The sequence below is a fragment of the Littorina saxatilis genome, linkage group LG14 (assembly GCF_037325665.1).
Source record: "Littorina saxatilis isolate snail1 linkage group LG14, US_GU_Lsax_2.0, whole genome shotgun sequence".
Taxonomy (NCBI): Eukaryota; Metazoa; Mollusca; class Gastropoda; order Littorinimorpha; family Littorinidae; genus Littorina; species Littorina saxatilis.
Window position 1 is genome coordinate 14,117,583 of NC_090258.1, and position 12,449 is coordinate 14,130,031.

The 12,449-nt window shown below is 42.0% G+C and overlaps 1 protein-coding gene across 2 annotated transcripts in view; it reads right to left on the minus strand.

Annotated features, from left to right (window-relative positions):
- Window positions 1–4,227: 4,227 nt before the first annotated feature.
- Window positions 4,228–12,449, minus strand: part of LOC138947172 (serine/threonine-protein kinase 11-interacting protein-like) — a 40,567-nt gene continuing 32,345 nt past the window's right edge. For both annotated transcript variants that reach the window (XM_070318609.1, XM_070318608.1), the window contains 3 exons: window positions 12,273–12,445; window positions 5,412–11,063; window positions 4,228–5,088 (listed from right to left, as the gene is read on the minus strand). In XM_070318609.1, the coding sequence (XP_070174710.1) occupies window positions 10,866–11,063; window positions 12,273–12,445 (371 nt within the window). In that variant the 3' untranslated portion in view covers window positions 4,228–5,088; window positions 5,412–10,865. The remainder of the gene's footprint in view (window positions 5,089–5,411; window positions 11,064–12,272; window positions 12,446–12,449) is intronic.

Sequence of the window (12,449 nt, forward strand, 5' to 3'; positions counted from 1 at the left end):
ACTGTTTCTTCCTCAATATCACTGCTATTATCGCTTTCTTGAGGCTAAAACGACACGATGTATCATGATCTACAGGATCCTCAAGATCCAACATCCGGAGAATCTCCTCCCGTGACAAGGCTCGCCTTCGATTCATTTTTTTTGTTCGAAAACACCACGCAAATCTGCACTAATTTGATCAAGCCGGAAGAGAAAACCACGTGTATCAAGGGAAACAACTCAATTTATTGCAATCTTCAAAAACCGGGAAGCAATCACGAGTCTTGTACCTTGTATGACTGGTACTGAAAAATGCGCGTCCCGTCCATGGGCGTGTCAGCGCGGTTACTGATTTATCAGTGTCCCGTCGCGAAAGTGTTAAAATGACAGAAAACCGTTAAATAGCCAATTTCTTTACTTTTGGAACAAGACTCATAAAATTAACATACGTCTATTCCTTATTATTTTCTGATTTAAAAAATGTATAATTTTATTGTGTTTGTGTGTAAAATATGCCAAAAATGAAGATATTCGTTGAAAGGTTAGCACACTTTCAAACTTTTGACTATTAATGGCTCCTTTCAGATGAATCAAAGATATAACTGAACGTCATATCGAGTCAGTCAGACAGAGAGGCGTGCCGGTGTCACGAAATTTTCTTTCGCCGACATATTTTTTCTCCCCCACCAACACGTTTCACTCATTTTTGTACCCAAAACAATTCTTCTGCAAAACCATCCTCTGACTTCGGGTTAGGGGTAAGTTTGGGAATGGGTTCAGTATGTAAACAGTTTTAAAATGCGTCAATTTCTGGCGATGTTTGTGAACTAAGAACTGATTCAATCGACGCCGTCCGCGGGAATTCGGTATTAAGACATACCCGAAATCTTCGTTCACAAACATCGCCAGAAATTGACGCATTTTAAAACTGTTTACATACCTAACCCATTCCCATACTTACCCCCAACCCGTAGTCAGAGGGTGGTTTTGCATAAGAATTGTTTTTGGTACAAAAATGAGTGAAACGTGTTGGTGGGGGAGAAAAAATATTTCGGCGAAAGAAAATTTCGTGACACCGGTCTGCACATTAGTTTTCGCAAAGCATTTCAGTTACATCCTTGACTCTCATCTGAAAAGAATATCCGGTTACGGCGATAGTTTCAAAACAGGTAATGAATACATGCATGTACTTCCTCTTTCTTTTGTATTTTTTTTCCTCTCGTCGGTCCCGTGTGTTGTGTTTCATTTTGAAATAAAAGTTCATGCCTTGTTTGTTCTGTATTAACTTCTTTGTCATACCGGCACGGTTGGCCTAGTGGCCCTAAGGCGTCCGCCCCGTGATCGGGAGGTCGTGGGTTCGAACCCCGGCCGGGTCATACCTAAGACTTTAAAATTGGCAATCTAGTGGCTGCTCCGCCTGGCGTCTGGCATTATGGGGTTAGTGCTAGGACTGATTGGTCCGGTGTCAGAATAATGTGACTGAGTCAGACATGAAGCCTGTGCTGCGACTTCTGTCTTGTGTGTGGCGCACGTTGTATGTCAAAGCAGCACCGCCCTGATATGGCCCTTCGTGGTCGGCTGGGCGTTAAGCAAACAAACAAACTTATTTGTCATTTAAAGTCGCGGCCCAGTGGGATCAACATCGCAGACACTCTAGTACACAGGCACTCGTCACGAGCGGGTCGGGATCAAAGTGGGCGGGGCCTGTGCGCTCTCAATACTACTATGTACTACAAACCATTAGAAAAGACGACCGTCCATCACAAGTAACATCCAAGACATAGGCCCCGCCCACCTCGTGATGAATGCCTTGCTCTAGTACTGCCACGGTTTGCTTGGGAGATTGCGGGAAGATTGCAGCAACAGCTGAGTAGTTTCTAGACAAGGCCACTAGTCGCAGCAAGATCGCAGAAACTCCCGAGCCGGAGCCCTAGCCGCGAAGTTGTCTGGCTAGAACAAGTGCAGAATCCCCGGCCACAAGGTTCACATAGCGATTTGTTTGTTTGTTTGTTTGTTTGCTTAACGCCCAGCCGACCACGAAGGGCCATATCAGGGCGGTGTTGCTTTGACATATCATGAACGTGCGCCACACACAAGACAGAAGTCGCAGCACAGGCTTCATGTCTCACCCAGTCACATTATTCTGACACCGGACCAACCAGTCCTACCACTAACCCCATAATGCCAGACGCCAGGCGGAGCAGCCACTAGATTGCCAATTTTAAAGTCTTAGGTATGACCCGGCCGGGGTTCGAACCCACGACCTCCCGATCACGGGGCGGACGCCTTACCGCTAGGCCAACCGTGCCGGTTTTCACATAGCGAGCAGAGTGTTTTCCCTCAGTCAGCGATATAAGCATGTAAACTCAGGTCTCCGCATTTTGGAGAACTTTTACTAACTGTCTTCAGCGTTATAATGATTTTTGTCTATATATCTTAAAAAAGAAAAACAAATTTATAATTCTGAACTATCAAATACAGGAACGAAATCACAAGCTAGCTGTTCAATTAAATTGTGTACTAAGAAATGCCATCAACAAGAATATCATTTGCATGAAAGAATTTAAGTTTTATTGTTCAAGTATGAAAAAAAAACAAAGACAAATTGCAAAAAAGCTGAAGAATCACAAAAATGTATATATATGGAATCAGCAAAATCAGTTTGTAACCTATAGACCTGCTGTGCCTCCCCTTCAGTAGGTAGGTCTGTGAGTAAGTGAATTCAGTTTGAATTTTAATTTGGCCAGTCGTAAGCATCAAGCTGGCGGAAAGGTCACGGCTAGCCGGAACATTGCATAACATCTGAAGAAAAAAAAACTGACACGATCCTAGATTTTACCCGAAGTACGTCTCGTATGTAGACAAAAGATCACGAAAGCTTCAATCCACCGGGTCATTGCTTAAGTACATACAGCGCTTTTTGTCATGGTATCCTAAAATTTGACACAAAAACCTACCGTTTTTGACCGTTGAATGCAATCGACACCTGCATCAGTAGGAATGGCATAACACAAGAAATACGAAAGGTAGCTAAACAAAATAATCTACTCTGGATCGAAAACAGATTTGAATTTCTCCTCGTATGAAAGTTGCCAAGCTGTGTCTATTCAGAATGTTCGTCGATTTTTTAATTGGTACCATATACGTTTTTGTCAGGTCGATTGGGGGGATACTCTTATTTTGGTGGCGATCACGTACGTGACCCCTATAAAATAAATCTTTGTTCCAAAAGGTTTGCCAGATGGCATAGAAAGTTTGAATGAAATGGCACGGGAAAGGAACGCTTAGGTTGGGCAGGGACCTATATTTAGATATATAGGTCTATGGGTTGGGGTACGAAAGTTGTCGCAATATTTTTGTTGCACAGTTTATAAAGGAGAGTTGAAGTTTTCAGCATGAAGTTTCGTGCTTCGATCTTATCATCATACCATTCTATCTCCGAGTGTTTTGTCCCGCATCAAGTTTGCTACATTGATAAACCACGTTAATGACAAGCCAGTCATGGGAATTAAGCTTTCAATGTTACATTGGAAGAACCGCCTTTGTTTGTTTGGTTTTGTTGTTTGCTTTTCTTCGAGCACGTCGTGGTGTAAGTATAGTGTAAATAAATTAAAGAGAGCGTAGAGCTTAACATTAGGGCATAAGATAAAGTAAATAGTCGATCTTCACAATTTAAGAAAACAACTTGTGTGTGTGTGCATGTGTGTGTGTGTGTGTACAGTGTGTGCCTGTGTGTGTGTGTGGGGGGGAGAGACGGGTACTCAGGTAGAGAGCATAGTACATGTAACCTCAGTTCCATTCCTGGTCAATACTTCTAATAATTATGTTTAGATGGTGAATTTTTCACAATTGTCTCTGCATGATGTCAATTAAATTACCTTCTTTTCAAAATTGCTTTAAGACATAAACTTTTCATTTCTTGAAACTGAGGGGCCACTTTATTACCAGTCTGTCATCTCTCTCTCTCTCCATCCCTCCTCTCTCTCCATCCCTCCTCTCTCTCCATGCCTCCTCTCTCTCTCTCCATCCTTTCTATCTCTCTAACCTGCACACACACATACTGTTTTTCTCTCTCACTCTCTCTCTCTCTCACACACACACACACACACACACACACACACACACACACACACACCCACACACACCCACACACACACAATCTCTCTCCCTCTCTTTTTCTCTCTCTCTCTCTCCCTCAGACAAAGACTTGGAGCAATCTCGTTGAACAAAAAATCCCACAAATGGTCATAGAATATAAAAGAGCTGCATTACAACTTTACTCTTGAAATACACTGACAGTGACAGGTGATGCACTGTTAGCAAATATACATATGCATTTCAAGCAGCAAATACAAAGAAGCATGCATGAAAAAGGTCTTTATATATTTCTGATGATAATCTTTCTCTTTGTCCTCTATACATTTTATCAGGTTCCTAACTATAGAGACACACATTATTATGCCCAGAAAACACTGCACTGGCGGGTACAGCAGACACACACTCTGCAAACAATTTAGATCGTTTATTAATTTAGCAAGCGATGTGAAGGAAACTTGTGCGTGTTTCCATGTGTTTCCGACCCCTCGCTAGTGATTGGCCCCTCCAATATTTGTACGAGGTTTTGCAAGAATAGGTCACTCTCTCACAACCCATACAAAGCCGTCGGAGTTCTTTTTGAATTCGTCTATTTCGTTGGGATCTGGCAGTAAATTTTCTTGTGTTCGAAATCCAGCCAAGTCTACATTCTTCTTCATTCTGCATGAAACTGTAGGGTGTACATAATATTTTTGTTAAGAATCGTTTTCTTAATTCTCTCTCAATCAGGCTCCTAGCCATAGAGACCTGTGTCACACATTTATTATGCCAAGAAAACACTGCACTGGCACAGCAGACATGTACTCTGAAAATAAATGTAAGACAGGTGGTTTGACAAGAAAATAATGAAACGTCGTTCCTGTGGTTGTGTTTGACATCAAATTTTGCAGTAAAATGGCAAGATGTTTCTGTAAAGGGAAAGAAGATTTTTCCCAAACAGTAAGTTGTGAAAAAATAAATGAATACAGAGACTATTCGTCAGAAATCAGAAATATTTCTCCCTGTAAATGCACTCTTAGGCCAAAAAAAAAAAATTGTCTGTTTAGGGTAACCCGACCGACCCTATCGATTTGGCGCCGACCCAAAAACTTTTTTTTGATTTCAAAAAAAAAAAAGAAAAAAAAAAGAGGTAAAAATGCTAAAAAGAGACATTTGGCGTTTCATTTAATATACGTTAGTTTTGAAACATGTATTCATCAAATATAAGAAGTGAATGTTCAGCCAACATAGCATTTACAAAAAACAAAAAACAAAAAAAACAAAAAAAAACCTACCGACCTACCGACCCTACTTTTTTTGGTCATGTTACCCTAAACAGACAATTTTTTTTTTTTGGCCTTATTGATAAAATTATTTCCAATACAGTAGAAGATGTTCGAAAATAACTGTCGGGGTTTAATTAACTCTGATGTGTACGTTATGCAATGCCCGCCCCATACGATACCCTTTTCTGTAGAAAACATGCATATCAGAACGCATTTCGCTGCCGATGGCCTGCAGTGAATCCTGATCACGTGTGTTTTGCCAAATGTGACAAATGTATGTGACGTCAAGCGAAATACATGTGACTTCATTTCAAACCTTGTTCGTTCCGTGTTGCGTCTGCTTGTTGTTGCCTTTTGTGGTGGTTTTTTTTTTCCCTTATGAAGCTTTCATAAGCAAAAATTCGTATCGTCTTGTGCTGTTCTTGTATCGGTCAGTACAGATATCCTTTCTTTTTTTTTAACCATGTGAACTTCAAGCAAGACATCTTGTCAGAGATCTCTGATGGGCAGTGATCATTACTGAAACAAATTGTGATGTCCAGTGTGCACATTTTCAAAAGAAAAGGGCATTCTATTGAGTGGTTATTGCATAAAATACACATCAGAGTTAACCAGTCGCTGCAATTGTACATCTTCACTGGTTGGCTGCGTTTTTTTCTTTGCCTCACTGTCAGGGGCGCAACTCGTACAAAATGCATAGAAAAACTGACAGTTAATTCGGAAAACATCTAATGACAATACTTGACACAATAATAACTGTGTTATTTGTGGAAAATGGCACGGTGAAAACATTTGTGCATGAAGTTCTTTAGCATATAAAATGCAAATAAAAATTATGAAGAGATATATCATGGTATACATATACATGGCAAAATAATATTAAAAAAAGTCAAAACTTCTGCTGTTTATTGCATAAAGGGAATGAATGGGTAAAAGTAAGTTATTTTCAAAGGGCTCTGTTTCAGTTTTACAGTAACATCTCTTTCTGTCTTTGCATAAACACACACACACACACACACACATACGCACAAACACAAACACAAACACACACACACACATACGCACAAACACAAACACAAACACACACACACACACACACACACACACACACACACACACACACACACACACATGGTAATGGTGAGTTACTTAATGTACAGAGATTACAAATCCTGTGCTAGAACTTTTCAACAGTTGACTGCTCTTGAAACAACAGGTAAATATCATTTAATACCAACATGGAATACAGGTTGATGTACACAAGTGAGGTGAAAGTGGAAGTTATTTAAAGACATTTACATGGTTTATAAATAAGAACATAAACCAATACGAAACTGTCAGATAAATCTGCATTTTGTTTTATTTTTCTCTCTTTCTGTCTTCCTCAAAGAGAGACACACACTCACAGACGGACATGCATACATACATACACACACTTTCTTAAATCCCCAGTCTCCGGGAACAGACTACTTCCAATTCAGTAGGGGGGCGACTATCCTCAACCCGGCGGGTCCCCAGGTGGCGGATAGGGGAACGGCCCCCAGATATGGGGGCCAGCTGCGAATATAGAATAAGCAGTCCCGGACCAACTAGCGGTGTCTCTACCAGGACGGGGTGGGTTGGCAGATGGCACCGACTACCCTATAAATGCCCTAAGTGTCCGATGACGGTTACACCATGCGAGTAAGAGCCGCATTCAAAGCTCTAGCCCCGGGGTGGGACCCCCGGTAAGAAATCCCCCATGTGTTCCCAGGGTTAGGTTTTTGAGCCAGGAACTAAGGGCGGGGTAACCCTGAAAGAAACCTAAGGGCTGAAGTCGGAGGATCTAGGCCAACAGGCACCAACCACAGATCCACGCAAATCGCAAACAGCGAACGACAAGAAGAAATCCCCAGTCTAGTTAACGGATGTGGGTTTTGCTGACAGCGCAAAACGAACACGGGTATTTTGTGTTGCACGGATTTCACGGAGGTGATTTCTGCTGTCGAGGCAGAATTGTCGATAGCTGAACTTGGGAAGTGACAGGGTTAGTCACGTGATCTCGTCAAGGTTGTCTGTCTGAGACATGTTAACTGGACACTCGAAAACTCAGCGCTGGGGAGAACGGTCGGTGTCTTATATTTCCTGCCAGTTTGATGGATTTCATCGCTTTGTCAGTTCTGCATTGGTATTCAACGCGCCGCTCTGCATATTATGTACAGGAGGGCTTCAGGAAACATCAGTTTGAGACCACTTTCTCTCCGTTCACATGCGGTCTGACGTTGACGGGTCGTCAAATTCTCTTCGCTGTGCGGGAAGGTAATTTCACCGCAGAAAGGAGTCAGCAAGAGGTTGAATGGGATATCGCTGTTGACGAACAGGGGCCATTCAAAGGAGGAAGCGGTTTTCGCTTCAATGAGAGTGCTACCTACATAGGCTTTTGAGGTAATAAATCATTATTTAACGCTGTTGACGAGTCTGTGTTTGTGGATTGAAATACTCTCTGTTGTTCTTTCCAGGTTAGCGCATAATTTGCTCTTTGTGACGCTAAAATACTAATCTGTATATGGTTTTTGCAGATATGGAGAGAAGGAAGGAAAATAGCTGATTTGTTGTTGTAAAAGTCCGTTTGTGCAGGCCCACGTGCTCGGTGAAATATGTCAGGGTGACATGTTTAAAGGTGGGGTGTGAGGGGTAGCATGACATGTCTAGTGCACCGAGGCTTTTTGTTGCAGCCTTTCTTCATTTCTACCTGCTACGGTTGCTGGCTGTTTTCTGCTGCCTATCTGCTGGACGCTGTTATCTGCGGGATGCTGTAACCGGATCGTCCGCGGGGTGTTGTAACCAGCTAACCGGTTAACCAGCGACTGAGTGAGGCGCCTGATGTCTCCACTTTTCCCTGCTTCGTAGCCACGCCAGACGGCACTACATTCTACGGAGCAGTTGTGGAGACTATGAACTAATTACAGGCCGTCCACTCAGTGGCACAACAAAGCTAAGTGCACCATGTCTTATGCACCCTTATTACCACCTAGTCATCTGTGATATTTATGATTATACTCGAGTGGTGACAGCGTGGGGTTTGTGACACCTGCATAAATTAGCACTTTTGGCAGATCAGCTATATATTTCTTAACTTTACACGGGATCAGCGTGTTACTATAATTTTCTATACTCTAACTGGCGTTTTGTCAGTGACCATTGGTATTTTACGTTTTGAACGTAAAAGAACATATTTTGAGTGAAGTCTCGAGGGAGGTGGCGAGTTATTACATAAACAGGCGTCTGAAACTTATACTTTTGTTGATTCTATTTAATTGTATGACTGCGAGAGTGAATCGTGGTGTGGTTAGTTAGTTAGAAGTAACTAACCGTTTCATAATCACCTTATGTGATATAGTGAAACGTGACACATAAAGAGTGTACTAATGAACACTTAAATAAAATTTTAAAAACTCATCTAGAACGCAATGCATTAAATACACTGGAACCCCTTTTAAGACATAACCCCCCTCCCGCCCAAATTTAAAATTTCTTACTTTTAAGACCTTGCTTTCTCAGACTTTCTGTTCATAACCTCTGCAAATGTACCTCCATTTTAAGACTCCCTCCTTATCAAGACCTGATTTTCTCAGACTTTTGGAAGTCTTTAAAGGGTTGCTGTACATACAAGCTTAAGCAAACATTTAAATTTACTAGCTCCTCCCACCATTCAAGTGTCAGTGATGACATTGACTGCTCCGCTACACAGCAGGGCACATTTGTTTGTTTGTTTGTTTGTTTAACGCCCAGCCGACCACGAAGGGCCATATCAGGGCGGTGCTGCTTTGACATATAACGTGCGCCACACACAAGACAGAAGTCGCAGCACAGGCTTCATGTCTCACCCAGTCACATTATTCTGACACCGGACCAACCAGTCCGAACACTAACCCCATAATGCCAGACGCCAGGCGGAGCAGCCACTAGATTGCCAATTTTAAAGTCTTAGGTATGACCCGGCCGGGGTTCGAACCCACGATCTCCCGATCGCTTGGCGGACGCCTTACCACGAGGCCAACAGCAGGGCACATGGAACATTTCAGGCTTACAAACAAGTATTATATAATATCGTTAACAGGTTAAAATGCAGGCAGTGCATATTTCATGTTGGTTGTTTCGAAAAATTAAAGGATCTTTTGCATCAGCAAGTAGCCTTCATGATAACAAGTACAGTCATTCAGCATTTCATTAAAAAAAAAAAAAAATAAATATCATATAAGGCACTTCAATTTCAATCCCAGTTAAAGATACAACAGCATCTGTTCACATACAAGCTCATGAAGAAAACAATCTCTCATGCAGGCTTACTCTTGAATAACTTAACTGACGGGCGCAGTGACGTGGTGGTAAGACGTCAGCCTCTTAATCGGGAGGTCGTGAGTTCGAATCCCGGTCGCTGCCGCCTGGTGGGTTAAGAGTGGAGATTTTTCCGATCTCCCAGGTCAACTTATGTGCAGACCTGCTAGTGACTTAACCCCCTTCGTGTGTACACACAAGCACAAGACCAAGTGCGCACGGAAAAGATCCTGTAATCCATGTCGGAGTTCGGTGGGTTATGGAAACACGAAAATACCCGGCATGCCTACTCAACGAAAGCGGAGTGAAGCTGAATATGCTCTCAGAGTATAGTTTGGGGAACCCAAATGGGCAAACAAGCTCACCCGTAACCAGAACAATTCTGGAACGCTGAAGAAGAAGAAGAAGAAGAAGAAGAAGAAGAATAACTTAACTGATGGACTCTACCAACTAAGAACTAGTCCGAGTAGACATATTTTAATAGAGTTTATGACCACAATAATTCGGTACAAAATGTAACACATCATCAAAATTGGGAAGCAAGCAATGCAGAAGTAAGAAGCTATAGTCATTGAATTAAAACTGAATACATGAGTAAAACCAGTACTCATACCCTAAGCTCCAGCCAAGTATGATGTACAGTCAACTCTAGGTACAATGTAATATCATTCATTCACTGAAATCCTCAGCTGTTCTTTTTCAACACATGGAGACGTCACTTGGTATAACACATCACAGGGATTGTTTAGGGAAAAGTTGAATCCGCCTACTTCCCATAGAAGCTGCGAAGCTTACAGTGCAATAATGTCGGTCTGCTAAGCCATTTATATCTCTTGACCAAACAACGTAAGTCAAAACACCTTTGCTATCATATCAGCACCACAAACCAGAAATGTCTCCATCTAATAATACAGCCTGACCATACGCCTTGTAAAAGCTCTTCATCGCAAGCACCTCTTAACTCTTGAGTAAAACAAGTGCTCATACCGTCCAGTTCTTTATCGCCAGCAACTCTCAACCGATATGTACCAAAATGGCTCACTCATGGTAACTCGGTCAAGACCATCTCAGTGATCTTTACCGATCACTCTGACTTAAAACTACACATTACAAATCAATAAACAAGCTCATTTCAAATTATGTGAAATCTGCATTGATAAAATTTCACAGTAGAAGCACTCTGATCCAATCCACAGCTGAAGGGGTGAATCACAAGCTCATTTCAAACGATGTGAATTCCACATCCATTTCCACATCAAAAGCCTCCTCCCATGGACCTCGCACAGCCTCAATCAGGGAAATGACTCCTTTTTCTGCTTCCATGGTAACAAGCCACTGGGTCTCGTCCCCGGATGTCTCGTTGAAAAACGTGATGCGCAGTTTGCGGTGGTCGTCGTCGTGAACTTCCTGCAAATTACAAAGTAGTTTTGAGAGGAGAAAAATTTCTGGTTGAATGCAGTCAAGTAAAGCAAGATTCTGATCAGAAATAAGTAACCATTGTTCTTTGTCATAGCCTAATTAAATTAAATTTGGTGAACTCTGAACGTCTAATACTTATTTAACTGTTAAAAAGCAGTGACAGTGCCGGGGCATTCTCAAAGCTCTCAGACCACTCATTCACCCTCTTCGTACTTTACAAACTCAGTTGATTTCCCTGAACACTAAACCTGGTACTGTTAACATTTTATATTGTACACTGTATCAGAGCTTGTTCCTGTATTGCATTTGCAGACACCTAAAATTACTAAAACAAAAAACCCATCACATACTCATCAACCATATAATTTAGCTCACTGATTTAAGACAAATGGATTTCACACTACACCTGACTAATAGATGATGTTTCGGAAATAACTCGGTAAAGTTTTTATGGGTTGTGCAAGAGTTGTGTCCCCTTGTTCCGTAGAAACACTGGGGCAAGCCTACAACATCATGCGTAGCTTGCCTCAGTGTTTCTATGGAAAAGCAAGGAAAACCATGGGAAAGCAACTCATCCACAACCTATACAAGAAGAGCAAACGCTCGATCGAGTCACTTTCGCAGTTCTGAATATTATATGAGGCATCAGATGGACAGGAAGAAATTGCTATTCACAACACAATGAGTCACGTTCACATAAAATTTGAGCCCGGTCACTTTTATAGTTTCCAAGAAAAGCCCAACGTTAAGTTGTGTGTTGCCGAACAGAAAAGGCTAGTTATCTCCCTTGTTTTTCTGATAACGTTCGTAAAAGGCTACAGATGTAAATACTTTGATGCAAAGAATAATCCTACAAAGTTTCAATCACATCCGATGAACTTTGTCAAAGATATAAAATGTCTAATTTTTCCTTTGACGCTGACCTGTGACCTTGAAAAAGGTCAAAGGTCAACGAAACCATCGTTAAAGTGTAGAGGTCATTGGAGGTCACGACTAAACAAAATATGAGCCCGATCGCTTTGATAGTTTCCGAGAAAAGTCCAACGTTAAGGTGGTGTCTACGGACGGCCGGCCGGACGGCCGGCCGGACAGACTAACACTGACCGATTACATAGAGTCACTTTTTCTCAAGTGACTCAAAAAACCCAACCGAGTTATTTCCGCAAAAGGTCTATAGTTTTACCACAATACACTCACCACTGTGGCAATGTTGTTGATTTTCTGTCTCTCCAGCACGGTGAATTGCTTGCCAACCGTATCCACGGTGACAGGGGCTTGTAATGTCGGTGAAGGCCACTGGTGGTTAGTTTTCACCAGACAGATTTCTGACGTAGAAACCACGAAGGCCATGGGGTGTCGTGTACTGTGGCCTGT